The following is a 16,536-nucleotide window of genomic DNA, read 5'->3' as shown; positions in this document are numbered from 1 at the left end:
TAAATAAATACACCTTAAAAATAAATAAATATGGCTCTGTAAGAAGATCAAGTGATGTGATGTGAGGACCAGACATTTGAAGATGGCAAGAGACCGGGAATGTATGCAGTGGCCTCTAGAAGCTGAAAAAGACAAGGAAACAGATTATCCCCTAGAGCCTCCAGAAGGGAACCCAATCTTGCCAATACCTTGATTTTAGCTCAGTGAGAATCATGTCAGACTTCTGACCTACAGAACTATGAGATAATAAATGTGTGTTGTTTTAAGCCACTAAATCCGTGGTAAGTTATTACAGCAGCAATACAAAATGAATACATTCAAAAATATAAAGTTTAATTAAGAAAGAAAACTTCCAAATGGCTGCCTGTCTTCCCAACACATTTTCAATCTGAGACTGTACCAATATTCATCCTACTTAGAAAGTAACTATAAAACAGAAAACGTATAGGGCGCCTGGGTGGCTCAGTTGGTTAAGCGACTGCCTTCGGCTCAGGTCATGATCCTGGAGTCCCGGGATCGAGTCCCGCATCGGGCTCCCTGCTCAGCAGGGAGTCTGCTTCTCCCTCTGACCCTCCCCCCTCTCATGTGCTCTCTCTCGCTCTCTCTCTCTCTCAAATAAATAAATAAAATCTTTAAAAAAAAAAAAAAACAGAAAACGTATAAAGAAAATGATACTTCACTTTGGAAGGCATACAATTTTTATATTTTGCAGCAGCAGACTTATACCTTCCCAGCACATTTTGGTTAGACTATTATGAAAATCAACTATATCCAGAAATATGTTGAGTTACCCAGGAAAGCTAGTCAGGCAGTGAAATATCAAGTGAGGCATTGGAAAGATTATGGTGTCTTAAACTGCAGTCCTGCATAACGTCTTCATGCCCCTCGTTACTCAGAGACTTTTCAGAGAGACACTTGAAACGAAGACTGGTGTTCCTGATTGAGGACGTCCATTTGGCTCAATGATCCAACACACATTTACTTAGCAATTCTGTGTGCACTGTGCTTCAGACCTGAGCCTGACCTCAAGAAGTTTAAGGTCCAGTAGAGGAGACAAGCATTATACAATTAAAAATTGAGTTAAATTGCCATGAAGGACCAGATTAGCCAGCACAACTTGGTATCCAGCCCCAAAGGAACAGCTCTTTGAGAAATAAATGTGAAAATTAATCACCTGGGACTACCAGGACCAGAATTTTCATCATCATCTTAATAACAAGATTTACATCTGCAAAACTGAAATTTCCTTTGTTAATAAAACAAACAAAAACCAAACACAGAACGGATCTAAATCAACAAGAAGATTGGGTGGCTCAGTCGGTTGGACGTCTGCCTTCAGCTCAGGTTGTGATCTCAGGGTCCTGGGATCGAGCCCCATATTGCGTTGGGTTCCCTGCTCAGCAGGGAGTCTGCTTCTCCCTTTCCCTCTGCCTTTCCTCCTGCTGGTACTCTCTCTCTCTCTCTCTCTTGCGCTCACTCTCCCTCTCTCTCTCAAATAAATACATTTTTAAAAAATACAAATAAATCAACAAGACGTTATTCCAGAAGTGCTAAATGCCACCACGCCTTTTAGGAATATAATGGCTCTCCAACCCATCAAATGGTCTTGGTTATGGACACTGAGTAAACGTTTTACTAGGGGCTGACTCTCTTTTTAGAACCTAAAGGACCAAAAAGGACCAACACCTAACAGAAGGCCACTCTACAAGCAGGATCAAGACTACCTAGAGATTATATTTTCAAACCTGTTCCAAAAACAGTGCTCAGATTTTCAATGCCCTAAGAAAGAAGAGCAGACTTTGGAGTCAGATCTGTATTTAAGCCCTGGTTCCATAATTTATGAGCTGAATGATTTTGGAAAGCTACCATCTTGGCCAGTTCAGGCTGCTCTTAACAGAGCAGGGTAGAGTGGGTAGCTTAAACAACAGATACGTATTTCTCACAGTTCTGGAGGTGGGAAGTCCAAGCTCAAGGTGCTGGCAGATCCAGCATCTGGTGACAGCATTTTCCTGATTTGCAGATAGCATCTTTTTATTGTATCCTCACATGGTAGAGAAAGAGAGCTCCCCTTTCTTCTAATAGGAACACTTATCTCAAAAAAAAAAAAGTCTTAAAAAAAATTTAAAAAACAAAAACACTTGCCTCATCACAGAGGCTCCACCCTTATGACCTGATCTAAACCTAATTACCTCCAAAAGGCCCACCTCTTAATGTCACCCCATGTGGGTTTAGTTTAAAATATATGTCTTTTAGGGGAACACAAACACGCAGTCCGTAACAGCTACTTGACTTCTCTGAGCCTAGTTTTCTTCTCTGTAAAAGAGAAGACAGTGGGGCGCCTGGGTGGCTCGGTCGTTGGGCGTCTGCCTTCGGCTCAGGTCATGATTCCAGGTCCTGGGATCGAGCCCCGCATCGGGCTCCCTGCTCGGCGGGAAGCCTGCTTCTCCCTCTCCCACTCCCCCTGCTTGTGTTCCCTCTCTCACTGTGTCTCTCTCTGTCAAAATAAATAAATAAAATCTTTAAAAAAAAAAAAAAAAAGAGAAGACAGTAATACCCCACTCACATCTCACGGTTGCTATGAGAGTTAAGTAATGCATGTAGCATGACTTTCTCTTTAAAGATTTTATTTATTTATTTATTTATTTATTTATTTATTTAAGAGAGAGAGAGAGAGAGAGAGAGAGAGAGTGAGTGAGCAGGGGGAGGGGTAGAAGGAGAAGGAGAGAGAGAATCCTAAGTCGAATTTGCACTGAGCACAGAGCCCGACATGGGGCTCGATCTCAGGACTCTGAGCTGAAATTGAGCTGGACACTTAACCGACTGAGCCCCCCAGGTGCTCCACATGCCTTTTTAAAATAAATGTTATTTCACCTGCATAGTCCAGATGGTAATCAACTCACATGTTGTCATTGCCAGTCCCTGGGCATTCCTCTGAAGAGGGATACAGATTAACCAGAACTAGATCATCTGGGCAGGGCAGTCAGGTTGGTGAGACATCTGGAAGTCCTGTCAGATACAGAATGGCTGGAGGAACTGAGTATGAACAACCAGACTAAGACTTGAGATAAGTAACTGCTCTCAGGAGGCATGACCAGACTTATTTTGTGTCACCCCCGAGAACCAAACTGGGACCAAAGGTTTGAAGTGAGAGGATACAGGTTTCAGCTCCATATAAGAACTTACTGACAAGGATATCGGTACTAACAAATAGCAATTCACATTATGGGCTGTTTGTTATGAGCTGTGCACTGTTATTTAAATCTCCAAACAACCCTGTGAGAAAGGGGTACTTACTGACTTGGAAAGCACTTCACAATAGTTTGTTAAGTGGAAGTTAGCTTATTGATAGTGAAATGGCCCACCTGGGAGAAACATGAGATTCTAATCCCTACATGTGTTCAAGCTGAGTCTAGTTGAACAGGTAGTCAGAATTACAACTGGGGGGCGCCTGGGGGGCTCAGTTGGTTAAGCACCTGCCTTCGGCTCAAGTCATGACCCCAGGGTCGTGGGATGGAGTCCCGGGGCCCTGCTCAGCGGAGAGCCTGCTTCTCCCTCTCTCTGCCCCTCCCCCCACCTGCTTGGGCTCTCGCTCTCTTGCTCTCAAATAAATAAATAAAATCTTAAAAAAAAAAAGAAAGAAAGAAAGAAAAAGAAATTACAGCTGGGAAGGAACATTGGCAATTAACCAAGGCCCTTCACTGGAGAGACGAGGAGCTGAGTGCCAGGGACGCGCGAGGGTCCGGCCGAGGACACACAGGCAGGGCGCTGCTGACCGCATGGAGGGTCCTCTAAGGCCTCACGGAAGCCGCAGGAATGCCGGCCGGTCGCACTCAGTCAGACTCCGCCGCCGACGGCCTGACGCTGCAAAGGCAGCGACTCCTCCGCTCCAGGCTGTCGCTCGGCCGAGGGAGAGGCTCACAATGACCTCTCCGGGCCCTCCAAGCCCTCCCCTAGCTCAGCGACACACCTGTGCCTCGGGGTCCCCGTTCACCTTCCCTCCCCCGGAGCTCGGAGGCTGAGCCCGGGGAGAAGGGCTTGGGGCTGCCGGACCGCCACAGTCCCCCAGGCCGCCCTCCGGAGGAGCTGTCGGAGGGACAAAGCCAGGGGAGCAGGCAGCACGCGTGGCAGTCGTCAGTCTCCCTCCCGCTGGGGACACATCAGGGTGAGTCACTAACTAATATTAGTTAATGAATTAGTCTGGAAAACAGCTGCCCGGGCCAGACACGGTTCTAAAGTTGCAGGTGTATTAACTCACTGGTCATGACGACCCTCCGGAATAGGTACGTTATCACCCCCATTTTACAGCCCAAAGTTAAATAGACTTCCCGGACGTCACAAAACTGGCAAGTGACGATACGAACCCGAACCCGAACCCGAACCCAGGCCGTCTGGCTGCAGAGCCCACGCTTACTCGCCGGAAAAGGCCCCCTCCGAGCTCGTTCGGCTAACATCCGCAGTACGTGGAGATCCACGCCCACGTCCGCAGAGTTATTTTGTCTTTCCAACCAAAATGGACAGCAAAACCTGGCTGTGTCAGTTAGGGTTGCTCTGACAAAGTACCACAAACTGAGTGATTTCGACAATAGATATTTATTGTCTTGTAGTTCTGGAGGCCAGAAGTCCGGAATCAAGGTGTTGGCAAGGTTGGTTCTTGCAGAGGCCATGAGGGGGGATCTGTTCCGTGCCCCCCAGCTAGCATCTGGCGGTTTCCTGGCAATCTTTGGAGTCCCGTGGCTTGTAGAAGGGTCACCCCAATCTCTGCCTTCCTCTTCTTGTGGTAGTCTCTCTGCGTGCATGTGTCTCTGTGTCCCAATTTCCTTTTTGTAAGAATACCAGTCATAGTGGATTAGGAGTCATGTGCCAAGCACTACAAGCAGCCTCTAGGAGCTAAGAGTGGGCCCTAGCTGACCAGAAGAAAAACCAGGACCTGTCCTACAACAGCAAGAAAATGGATTCTGCTGACAACCAGCAAGCCTGGGAGCCCAGATGAGAACTGTGGACCTGGCCAACATCATGTTTTTAGCCTGGTGAAACCCTGAGCGGAGAATCCAGCCACACCACATCAATTTCTGACCTACAAAAACTGTGAGGTGATGAATTTGTGCTGTTTTAAGCCACTAAATTTGTGATAATTTGTTATGCAGCGATAGAAAAGGAACACACCAAGGAAACACACCAAAGGAAACACCAAATGAAACTTCACCTGCTGAATTACAAGTCAGGATGCAGGACTTCTGTCTACAGCTGTGCATGTGCAATGCATAGGTCTAAGGGCATCATTTACATTGTTGTCCATGTGAATGGTGCCCTCTGAAATTGGGCAGTGCACGTTCAGCACAACTTTACATAGCAGTCCTACAGGAGACCCCACTCTTGCCCTGTTCTAGCATCTTGGCTACCTCCCTTAACCATAGTAGAAATGAGAGCATTGGCCTAGATGTACTCAAAATTCCCTACCAGTTCAACATTTGGAGCGGTTAGTATATTTTGTGACTACTCTACCACACACTGACCCTTGTTTCCCTAGTTTCTTACCTTCTTAATTTTAACCTCTTGCTTCACATAAGTTTTCCCACAGTCTTTGCTTCTTAAGAAGCTGTCACCATGTCAATGAATAAGGCTTTGAGGATGGAAGCCAGTAGCTCCCTGGGGAGGAAACTACGAGGAGCCTTCTCTCCTTTTGATTATGAATGCACTCAGGACATTTAGCTTTAGAGCATTCAGAAGGCTTAAGATCAGTGGTTGAAAAAGTTCTTTTCCATCCTATCAGTCTGTCGAATAGACCAGCTGGCCACGGGTAATCACTTGGAGGAAGTGCTGACTCACCTGTGTTTCCTAGGACGGCAGCTTAGTAATGAAGAAAATGTAACGAAACCCGAGTCTTTCGGGAGAGCCTTGAAGAATTAGCTGGGAAAATGAGCCTGTCTCACAAAGGGACCGGAAGTGCTGTTAAAATGAACTAAAGCAAAAACAAGCCACTGAAAACTAGGTAAGTCTGTCATGCTGGTGCAAGGCGAGCAAAATTGAAACTTGAAAACAGGTCCACAAACACTGCTCAGTGCATACTCCGCTCTCCATTTCTGCTCAGTTGTTCCCACTGAGGTCTTACAGGTCTTAGGAGCTGTGATTGCTCCATAAGGGATCAATATTTTAAGACCTAAGAGGATAGTTTTGAAATCCTGGACTCTCCACGTAACATCTTTAAACTCTTTTTTCTGATTTCTTTGGATTTCAAGGTTTTCTAAGAATCAGATGAGATCATGTGTGTGAAATACTCTTGCACCAGATATTAGTGTTTAACACAGTAGCTTTTACTAGAAAGGCACCCCTGAAATATGACTGACAGATGGCAGGACTGGTATTTTGGGATAAGACAACACTTATGTGGTATAAAACACTGGCTACCAAATCCAGTCCAAGGGTAGGTGACAAGTTTTTACCAATCAACTATAAAAAAGAAAAATAAAGGGGCGATTGGGTGGCTCAGTTGGTTAAGCATCTGACTTTGGCTCAGGTTGTGATCTCAGAATCCTGGGATGGAGCCCCATGTGGAGCCCCACACTGGGACTCCGCACTCAGTGGGGAGTCCGCTTGTGCCTCTCCCTCTGCCCCTCCCCCTGCTCACGAGCATGCTCTCAAATAAATAAAATCTTTAAAAAAGAAAAAAAAGAAAAATATGGACAAAACAGTGAATTTTCCATAAAAATTTTTCATAAATTTATTCAAACTAATGGGCTATTGTTTTCCTTTATTCTTGTGTTCTTTTTCATTCTTTTGGTGTCAAAATGTCTTATGAAATAATGGTGATATATACCTTCTTAAAATACTCTTGGGCCAAATAAAGTTGTCAACTGTGTATCAGTCCCCTCAACCGTTTTAAATTTTTTTTTTTTTACTAGTGTGTAAAACACAAGACTGGGAACCAGTGCTTGAGTGTGAGACTGTTAGAAGGGGCAAAGGCCTCAGAAGACCAGCAATTCTTAGGAAGGTGGGTTTACATGAACTGGGATGATCCAGGGAACTTTTTAAATTATTCACACTCAAACTCAAAGAATATTGAATTAGAAAACTGGTGTGCTACAGAAAAAATGAGAGCATAAACGAAGAAAGAGGATGTGGGATCCAGGAATCAAGAGATCCAGCACATCCGGTAAGCGCTGTGAATTGTGCAAGACTGTTGAATCTCAGATCTGTACCTCTGAAACAAATAATGCAATATATGTTAAGAAAGAAAAAAAGAAGAAGAATGTAGCAGGAGGGGAAGAATGAAGGGGGGGTAATTGGAGGGGGAGAAGAACCATGAGAGACGATGGACGCTGAAAAACAAACTGAGGGTTCTAGAGGGGAGGGGGGTGGGAGGATGGGTTAGCCTGGTGATGGGTATTGAGGAGGGCACGTTCTGCATGGAGCACTGGGTGTTATGCACAAACAATGAATCATGGAACACTATATCTAAAACTAATGATGTAATGTATGGGGATTAACATAACAATAAAAAAATTAAAAAAAAAAAAAAGAGAGAGATGCAGCACAGGAGTGGTAAAGGAGAGTCCCAAGAACTGCCCCTGCGCATCAGGCCTCTGCAACAACCAGTCAGGAGAGGAAGTACGTGGGGAGAAAAAGGTAATTAATAACTCCGGGAAAGCAGTGCTTGTATGTGAAAGGAAACACAACCATGCTACAGTAGTCCCCCCTTACCCGTGGGGGATATGTTCCAAGACCCACAGTGGATTTCTGAAACTGTGGATAGCACCGAACCCTAGACGTACTGTTTTGTCCTACACATACATACCTATGATAAAGTTTAATTTATAAATCAGACAAGAGTGGGGCGCCTGGATGGCCCAGTCAGTTAAGTGTCTGCCTTCGGCTCAGGTCATGATCCCAGGGTCCTGGGATGGAGCCCCGCATTGGGCTCCCTGCTCAGGGGGACGTCTGCTTCACCCTCTCCCTCCCCCTGCTAATGAAAAAAATTTTTGAAAATAAAAACTTAAATCACAGTAAGAGATTAACAGTAATAGAACAATTATCACCTACTGTAACAAGTTGTGAATGTGATCACTCTCAAAATATCTTACTGAACTGTACCTATCCTCCTCCTTGTGAGGATGTGAGGTTAAAATGCCTACATGTTGAGCTGAAGTTAGGTGAAGGAGTTGGCATTGTGATGTAGTGTTAGGCTGCTGTTGACCTGACCATACATCTGGAGGATCATCTGCTTCCAGACTTTGGTTGACTGCAGGTAACAGAAATTGTAGAAGCTGAAGATAAGGGGAGACTACTACACACATACCCTACACAGTGAGGAGTTCCTGCATGCTCATTGTATTAGTGTCCCAGAAAGCAGATGGCACCCCTGAGATAATGCAGTAACCCAGAGCCAGCAGTAAGAGATGCTATCACCCCATCAGGCCCAAAAGGACAAGGTGAGGGAGAGGTTAGTGGAAACTGAAAGGAGTCACACGCAGTTGGCCAACTTGGAGGTGCAGGGACTTTTGGCTGAGGAACACAATTGACCTGAAGGGGACCTGAAGGGAGGCAGCAGAGGGAATAAATACCCTGACCTCCCACCTTCCTTCCCTTCCTCCTACCGTCCCATCTCCTGCTACAGATCCCCACTGGCGAAACCCAACAGAATCTAGAGGTCAGGGGAAGTCTGTTGATGTAGTTCATACAGTTTCTTGGGCAGCAAAGTAGGGTAAAGGCAGCAGATTTGGAAGGCAAATGGACGGCAGATGGTGCAGTCATGATGATATACTAATTAATGATAACTCAAATTTACAAAAACATAATTAGGAGGAGGTGTGGGAGAAGTAGAGGGGCTTACAGTGTAAGAGAGCTGTATCTGAACCATGGCAGAAAGTCAGTAAGAGCTGACAACTCCAAAAATAGCAGCATATATGTATGTATTATTTAGAAATACAGAGATAAAAGAGAAGACACAGCAACAGCTAAATGAGTAACGCCTTTGGGGACTAAGGGAGTACGGACATTATAAGCCTTACAATATTATGATTTTTTAAAAATGGTGTATTCAGGGGCACCTGGGTGGCTCAGTCTTTAAGTGTCTGCCTTCAGCTCAGGTCATGGTCCCAGGGTCCTGGGATCGAGTCCCACATCGGGCTCCCTGCTCCGCGAGAGGCCTGCTTCTCCCTCTCCCCCTGCTTGTGTTCCCTCTCTCGCTGTGTCTCTCTCTGTCAAATAAATAAAATCTTAAATAAATAAATAAAAATGATATATTTAATAAAAACAAATTAAAGTTGTTAGAGGGGCACCTGGGTGGCTCAGTCAGTCAAATGTCTGACTCGTGATTTCAGTTTAGGTCTTGCTTGATCTCAGGATCCTGAGTTCAAGCCCCACACTGGACACCACACCCAGTGTGGAGCCTACTTAAAAAAAAATTTTAAAAAGTTGGTAGAAGGTACACAGAAAACTAACAGTGGTTACATCTGTGGAGCTAGAATAAGGGTAAAGAAAGAACATTAACTGTTCCTTTAACTTGCTCTTGCATTCTTTTACTATGAACAACTTTTTTTTTTAAGAATTTAAGTAATCTCTACACCCAACGTGGGGCTTGAACCCACAACCCTGAGATCAAGAGTTGTAAGCTCCACTGACTGAGCCAGCCAAGTGTCCCAACATCTCCTATTTTTATAATATAATTTTTATACCTTAAAAAAAAAAAAGCCTAATCAGAGGCTATCCTGTGCAAAAAAAACCCACCACAACCTAATCAACTGAATATAGTCAGTAAAGGGGACTGATTTTATCCTTCAGGTGGGTTGGAGCAGAAAAACTGAAAACTACTGATCTGTATCAAACGAAATCCAGGATTAATCAATGACTTGACCATACATGCAGCTTAATAGAGCCTCAGTTAGGACCGAGGACTTCAAGAGCAGGACTTCCTTTTAACCGCTCCTTCTAACCCCATAGGGAATAAACATACAATATTAAGATAAGGCTCATCATCTTTGAATATTTATACATCCCTACACTAATGTGAAGCAGCCCAGGGATGAAGGACCATATGGAGACCCAGAGCAGCAAAGAACTACCCAGTCCCGTGTTAAAAACCACTAAATTCTGGAGTGTCTTGTTATGCAACAACAATGGATACAATCTACTCTTTAAAAAAAAAAAAAAAAGATTGTTGTTTCACAACTATCCAGATGCTATCACACTATAATTCTGCTTTCTGATGTGGCAAAAAATATGTTTTAAATATTTAAACTGTAAAGGAAAAAAAGAACCACAGATTAAACTGAATATTTAATATACTTTGTAAGAACAGAGGAAATGCAACAAGGATTAGAATTTTATAATATACATTAGATATTTCTGCACAAGGTATTCCATTTTTCAAAGGCGTTTCCCCGATTTTCCTGTCTTTTCTATTTTCCTCAGAGCAATAAGCAGGAATTACTACTCTCAGAAGTAGGTTGCTCTGTTGTATTGGACAGTAATTACATCTTTAGGTTTCAAGTCCTCATCATCTCCCCAAACCCCTTTTCCTTTCACCGTACAGTCTCACTGCACTGTTTCACGGTAACATTGTACTCTGCTCAAATTCAAAGAGCCTGAACGAAAGCAAGAGGCCCAAGGATTTGTGAGTACTGGTTTGGTAGCAGTGTCCACTGGCACAGACCTTCTATTTATTCATAACTACAATAATAGAAATGGAAGCTACTTCAATGAAACAGGAACTCAGGAATGAGATCATTAAATATAACTAAACACATTTTAAATATAAATACCATGTATTTCCTGATTAGTATCAGGTAGTAAGCTATCTATCCCAAATTCTGGTCTCAGAGAAAAAGGTCAGAGACAATTACAAGCAAGGTGCTTCATATTATCATGTCCATTTTTAAAACAATGAGATCCTTTGGAACAATCACTTCAGTCTTTCTTTTTATCAGAGATTTCCGTTGGTCCTTTTGCTGGTAATCCATTTATGTCTGCGTCCTAAAATTAAAAAAAAAAACAAACATTTTAGATATTATTACAACTCGTTATAAGAAGTCTTCTCTTTGAAAACCGACAACAAATTTCAGAATGAAAAAACTCTGCTTCTGGAAATGTGCAGGGTGGCTAAATTAGGAGAACACAAGTGAGGTCAAACTTAACAAGAACCAATGCTAAAAAGAGTTGTCCAAATATTCACTTTAAAAAATAACTTCATTTTGTTTTTTTAGAAATCTCTATGATCCCCCCAACTAAATTTCTTTCTTTCTTTCTTTCTTTTTTTTTTAGGATTTTATTTATTTGACAAAGAGAGACACAGTGAGAGAGGGAACACAAGCAGGGGGAGTGGGAGAGGGAGAAGCAGGCTTCCCGCGAAGCAGGGAGCCCGATGCGGGGTTCAATCTCAGGACCCTGGGACCATGCCCTGAGCCGAAGGCAGACGCTTATCGACTGAGCCACCCAGGCGCCCCTAAATTTCTTATCATTCAGTGAAACTGGCATATTTTAGTATCATCTCTTCTCATCCATTAGTTATTTACTATTATTCTTACCAGCCAATAAATATTGGTTATTATCTTGGCATTAAGACAAGGAACAAACACACTAATCAGAAGTCCAGTTTAAAACCTTAGTTTAAACCAAATGTTAGTTACTAAAAAACTCACCAAACCCCTTATTTTAAAAAAAGAAATTGGGGCGCCTGGGTGGCTCGGTTGGTTGAGTGTCTGCCTTCAGCTCAGGTCATGATCCCAGGGTCCTGGGACTGAGCCCTGCTTTGGGCTCCCTGCTCAACGGGAAGCCTGCTTCTCCCCCTCCCCCTACCTGTAGCTCCCCTTGCTTGTGCTCTCTTGGTCAAATAAATAAATAAAATCTTAAAAAAAAAAAAAATTAAGCCTAAGCACCTAGGCAGCTCAGTTGGTTGGATGTCTAACCTTTGGTCTGGACTCGTGTCATGGTCTCAGAGTGGTGGGAGAGAGCCCCACAAAGGGCTTGATCCTGAGCATGGAGCCTGCTTAGGATTCTCTCTCTCTTTCTCTCTCTCTCTCTGTCCCGACCCCACCCCCCAGCTCACACTCTCCCTCTGAATAAATAAAATCTTAAAAAAAAAAAAGAAATTAAGACACATTAATGAAGCTTCTGGTTCCAAATACTTGCCTAGGCAAGTATTTCCCCCTGACTGTACCACCCTCGTCACCTGCCCTTATTCAAGGTATTTTAATGTTCTTACCTTACAGTCTACCTTGCCTTTGTTTTTATCGTGGGATTCTCGAAGAGCTTTTCTAGGCCACATACGACTAACAAAGGGGGAAATCAGAGGATATATGTATGGCTCCAGGAATTTTTTGTAGATCCAGAGCAGAATCGGAATGACGATGCAAGGAATGCACACCATCCTCCCAGGCTGGAGTTCCTGAACTGCTGACATGCATGAAAAAACCAATCAGTTCATCACAGATTAATGACTGAAGGAATTTACCTAGATGAAGATATTTGAAAGGACTATTTCTACATTAAAGGAAAAACCTAAATCCTTTATTAGCTAAAAGCACGAATCTATTAAATAAAAATGCTGCTCTCTGTAAAGATACAAGAGGTGGTAGATGTGAAAATAACAGTGAGGTGCCTGCCTCCAAACCTCTCCAATCACTGCTTCCCAACCATAAATTGTAAGGATAAAGGAAACTTTTGTAACTTTTGCTGGGTACTAGGCAGTTAGGCCGTTTGCCTTTATCAACTCATGTAATTTTCAAAAACTCCAGCCTCATCATCTTCGGAGACTGACAGTAGTGATTAGCTAAACCTCCAAGGCTAAGGCAAATCCTGTAATAAGGAATTCACTAAGGTATCACTTTGGAAGACCTGCAGGCTGCAAACCAGCTGGACTTTCCCAAGCAACAAATCTTCTTTGATATATTTGCTTTTTTCCTTTTTAATAGCAATTAAGGTAAACTGAGTAATGAAAATATTTTATTTGGTATTATTATTGTTGTAAGTACACTGTCCATTTCAAAAAATCTCCCTCTAGGGGAGACTGGGGAGCTCAGTCAGTTAAGGGTCCGACTCTTGGTTTCAGCTCAGGTGGTGAGATCAAGCTCCTGAGTTGGGAATCAGCGCTCAGCAGGGAGTTGCTTGAGATTCTCTCCCTTTGCCCCTCCCCCCACGCACATGTGGGTGCTCTCTCTCAAATAAATAAATCTTTTTAAAAAAAGTTAACACCTCTAATTTCCTCGATGATTAGAAATTATCTTGGAATTTCTCCAAATCAGCAATTTCTTGAAAAAGAACCAATACTACTTCCATAATATACTATTGAACCAAAGACCTCTTAAATTTACTGAAATTTTAGGCCTGAAAAACTAAGAAGCTTCAGAACAGTGCATAAAGCTAATAATTCAGGATGTTAAAATTTATTTTCAAAATATTATAAATTTAGTAGTATTTGCTGTCAAAGGAGTCAGCATCATGACTACACTAAGGCCATTTAAAATTATTCACAATACAAATGAGCAGTGGTAGGGGCGCCTGGGTGGCTCAGTCGTTAAGCGTCTGCCTTCGGCTCAGGTCATGATCCTAGGGTCCTGGGATCGAGCCCCGCATCGGACTCCCTGCTCAGCAGGAAGCCTGCTTCTCCCTCTCCCATTCCCCCTGCTTGTGTTCCCTCTCTTGCTGTGTCTCTCTCTGTCAAATAAATAAATAAAATCTTAAAAAAACCCCAAAAAAACACAAATGAGCAGTGGTATAGATAACCCAATCTCAACGTCACTTTGAAATGAATTATGAGATATATAAACAAACATATAAATGTATATCAAGGAACGATCAGCTATTTTATAAAGGATTCATAGCTAAAATTCAAAACGATCAGCTATTTTATAAAGGATTCACAGCTAAAAAAAATTCGTATTTTTTTAAAGATTTTATTTATTTGACAGAGAGACAGCGAGAGAGGGAATACAAACAGGGGGAGTGGGAGAGGGAGAAGCAGGCTTCCCGCGGAGCAGGGAGCCCGATGTGGGGCTCGATCCCAGGACCCTGGGATCATGACCTGAGCCACCCAGGCGCCCCAGAGTTGGATTCTTTAAAAGAGTCCCCTGGTCAAACTAAAGTAACAATTTAAGAATTTACCAAAATATTGTTTCAGAATTTTAAAGAGCATATTTTCTGATTAAAGTTAAGTCAAAATGAGCAGTGAGTCTTTTTCAGCATTTTCTAAGGAATCATTATTTTTGGCCATAGACATTTAGAACTTCATCTGGAGAGACTTAAGAGGTGATCTGGTTTAGGTCTGGCACTCTGGACACCATAGCCTAATAATCAGAGCAGACTGGCTGGGAGCTGCCCAGATTTGAGACCTGCTTTCACCACTTTCGAGATGGTGTTCTTGGGCAAATTATTTAAGGAGTCTGTGCCTTGATGCCCTCCTGTGGAAAATGAAGACAATAGCCTATCTCCTAGGGATGTAAATGTGGATCAGATATGTCAATAAGGAATATAAAGCTCAGAAGAGTGTGTGCATGTATTAAGTACTATGTAACTGTTGTTACCCGCCCCCCGCCCACACACACAAACAGATCCAAAAGTTGCCACCTGTCCAAAGTTCACAGAGAGCTAAATAGTAACTAGAGTTGGCTAAGACCAGAATTCCCAATTCTGGTTTCCTAGCTCAATTCTCTTGCCTTTTTCCCTAACAAAAATACAATGATTAAGTTATTCCCCTCTTACCAAGCCTTCAAAACCCAACTTAAACCCTTCACAACAACTGAGGGTTCCCAGGACTAGGTTAAGTTAATGACTGGCAGTCCATCACAGATTCATTTTCACCTACTTCTAATTATTGTGTTTTAAATAATTTCCCAAGAACAAGTGCTACCCATCACTTATGTCATAATCATGGCCTGTATAAAAATTGTTAGCTCTCTTCATAATGAAACTACTGTATTTTATCTCTTTCTTAATCCTTACATGACTGTTTGGGGTGAGATTTCACTTCAGACATGTGGAAAATACGGCTTATAAAGGTCTAGAAGGTGCTATGATAAATTGATAAAGTATTTTATTTGTTCTCACCAAACCAATTCTCAGATAGTACAACAAAGCGAGCAAAATGGACTTAAACTGTCGGAGGAGAGGGATTTTCTTTCATTCGGCTTCGTACAAGATAACAATGGAATACAGAGGAAAAGGCTGAGGCTCTATTTGAAATCGGGCAGGTACCGTGGGGGAACGCCACCTCCCTTCAAGTAACCCAGTTTAGCACATTATTTCACGGGGCAGGTTGAGTCCAAGACAACGACTGAAAAGACAGGAGAGAGTAAGAGCGAACGGTGGTGAAGATGACAGAGAGCGAAATGGAGCCGACAATACAGGCCAAGGAAGAGAATAAACGCACAGAAAGACAGTGAGACGTGAGACGCAGGGCAGCAGGTGGGCGGCCGTGGACAGAGGCGGCAGGGGCGCGCGTCCGGAGGGCGAAGCGGGATGTACCGGGAGAGCGCCGCCGGGCCGCGGGGGCTCCCAGAGCAGTCCAACCGCGAGCGGCTGGGGCTCGCTCAGCGCCGCCCGGGCTGGAGCCTGCAAAGCGGCTCCACAGCACCAGGGCCACCGCCCACCTCCGCCCGACCCCAAGCCGCCAGCCCGAGCCCACCCGACCCCACTCACCCGCGACCCCGGGTCCGAGTGTAAATGTCCGCACTTCCGGAGGGAGGGCCGTGCTGCCGCAGAGCCAATGGGCACCGCAAAAGGGGCCGACAAAGGCGCGCCTGCGTCAGCCGGAGCACGCACAGGACGTAACGGTGACGCCCAAGCGGAGGCGCGGCCCGGCTTCCGGTGCAGCCACCAAGCGCTCAAACCCTGCAGATGGCGAGGAAGTGCAGGGTTTTCCTGTCCTGGATGCTGGAGCAAAATCCAAGACATTGAGGAAAGATTAACGCCAGTGCCAGGGGCTCACCACCATTGGGAAGGTTACTGCACCTGCATGTGAGGGCGAGGATGTTATCCGGCACAACTGTGGCTCGGCTCCTGTGAGTCCAAAAGGGCCGGAAGGTGTTTTAAGCGTTTAAAATAAATGGCTATACCCCTTTACACCGACTAGGACAGCGGTAAGGCAACTGGGGAAATTGGAACCCTCACAGTTGGTATGACAGCCTTGCCTCTTGGTTAGAGACCCAAGAGAAATGAAAATGTTATGCAAAGTTAAAGCCAGTGACAAAGGGCCATTTGCATGAAATGTCCAGAAAAGGCAAATCTACATAGACATCTACATAATGGTTGCTCAAAACTATAGGGTCTGGTAAGGAGTGACGGCAAACTACTGCCAAGGTTCCTCTTTAGGATAATGAAAATGTCCAAAAATTTGCCTGGCGATGGATGCATAATTGAATATAATAAAAACTACTGAATTGTAATTGGGTTAATCGTACAATGTGCTCAATCTCAAAGTGGTTGGAAAAAAATTCAGAAATATGCCCATGCTCAAATTCCATTATGCAAAGCACCAAGAAATTCAAAATAGCATGTTTATGAACCAAAATTAATGGCACAGGACAAACAGAATAACCTTTCTAGTTC

General features: G+C 43.8%; 1 protein-coding gene across 2 annotated transcripts; it reads right to left on the bottom strand.

Annotated features, from left to right (window-relative positions):
• Window positions 1-10,253: 10,253 nt before the first annotated feature.
• C13H18orf32 (chromosome 13 C18orf32 homolog) lies at window positions 10,254-15,772 on the bottom strand. Of its 2 annotated transcripts, none has more exons than XM_036078206.2 (3): window positions 15,628-15,772; window positions 12,197-12,384; window positions 10,254-10,968 (listed from the first exon to the last, which is right to left on the bottom strand). In XM_036078206.2, exons 2-3 carry the CDS (start codon window positions 12,359-12,361, stop codon window positions 10,903-10,905), a joined length of 231 nt encoding a protein of 76 aa, XP_035934099.1. In that variant the 5' UTR covers window positions 12,362-12,384; window positions 15,628-15,772; the 3' UTR covers window positions 10,254-10,902. The 2 variants fall into 2 exon arrangements, with proteins under 2 accessions (XP_035934099.1, XP_035934100.1); XM_036078207.2 differs by having other exon boundaries at window positions 12,197-12,387; window positions 15,628-15,754.
• Between the last annotated feature and the right edge of the window lie 764 nt (window positions 15,773-16,536).

Source organism: Halichoerus grypus, chromosome 13 (genome assembly GCF_964656455.1).
Source record: "Halichoerus grypus chromosome 13, mHalGry1.hap1.1, whole genome shotgun sequence".
NCBI classification, from domain to species: domain Eukaryota; kingdom Metazoa; phylum Chordata; class Mammalia; order Carnivora; family Phocidae; genus Halichoerus; species Halichoerus grypus.
Note: the sequence above shows the minus strand (reverse complement) of the source record. Positions and strands in the feature narration are given on the sequence as shown.

Coding starts and splice junctions, on each gene's coding strand:
- C13H18orf32 (XM_036078206.2), bottom strand. CDS start 12,361: ATGGTGTGCATTCCTTGCATCGTCATTCCGATTCTGCTCTGGATCTAC. Junction 10,969..12,196: donor AAGGCAAGGTAGACTGTAAG/GTAAGAACATTA, acceptor TTTTAATTTTAG/GACGCAGACATAAATGGATT.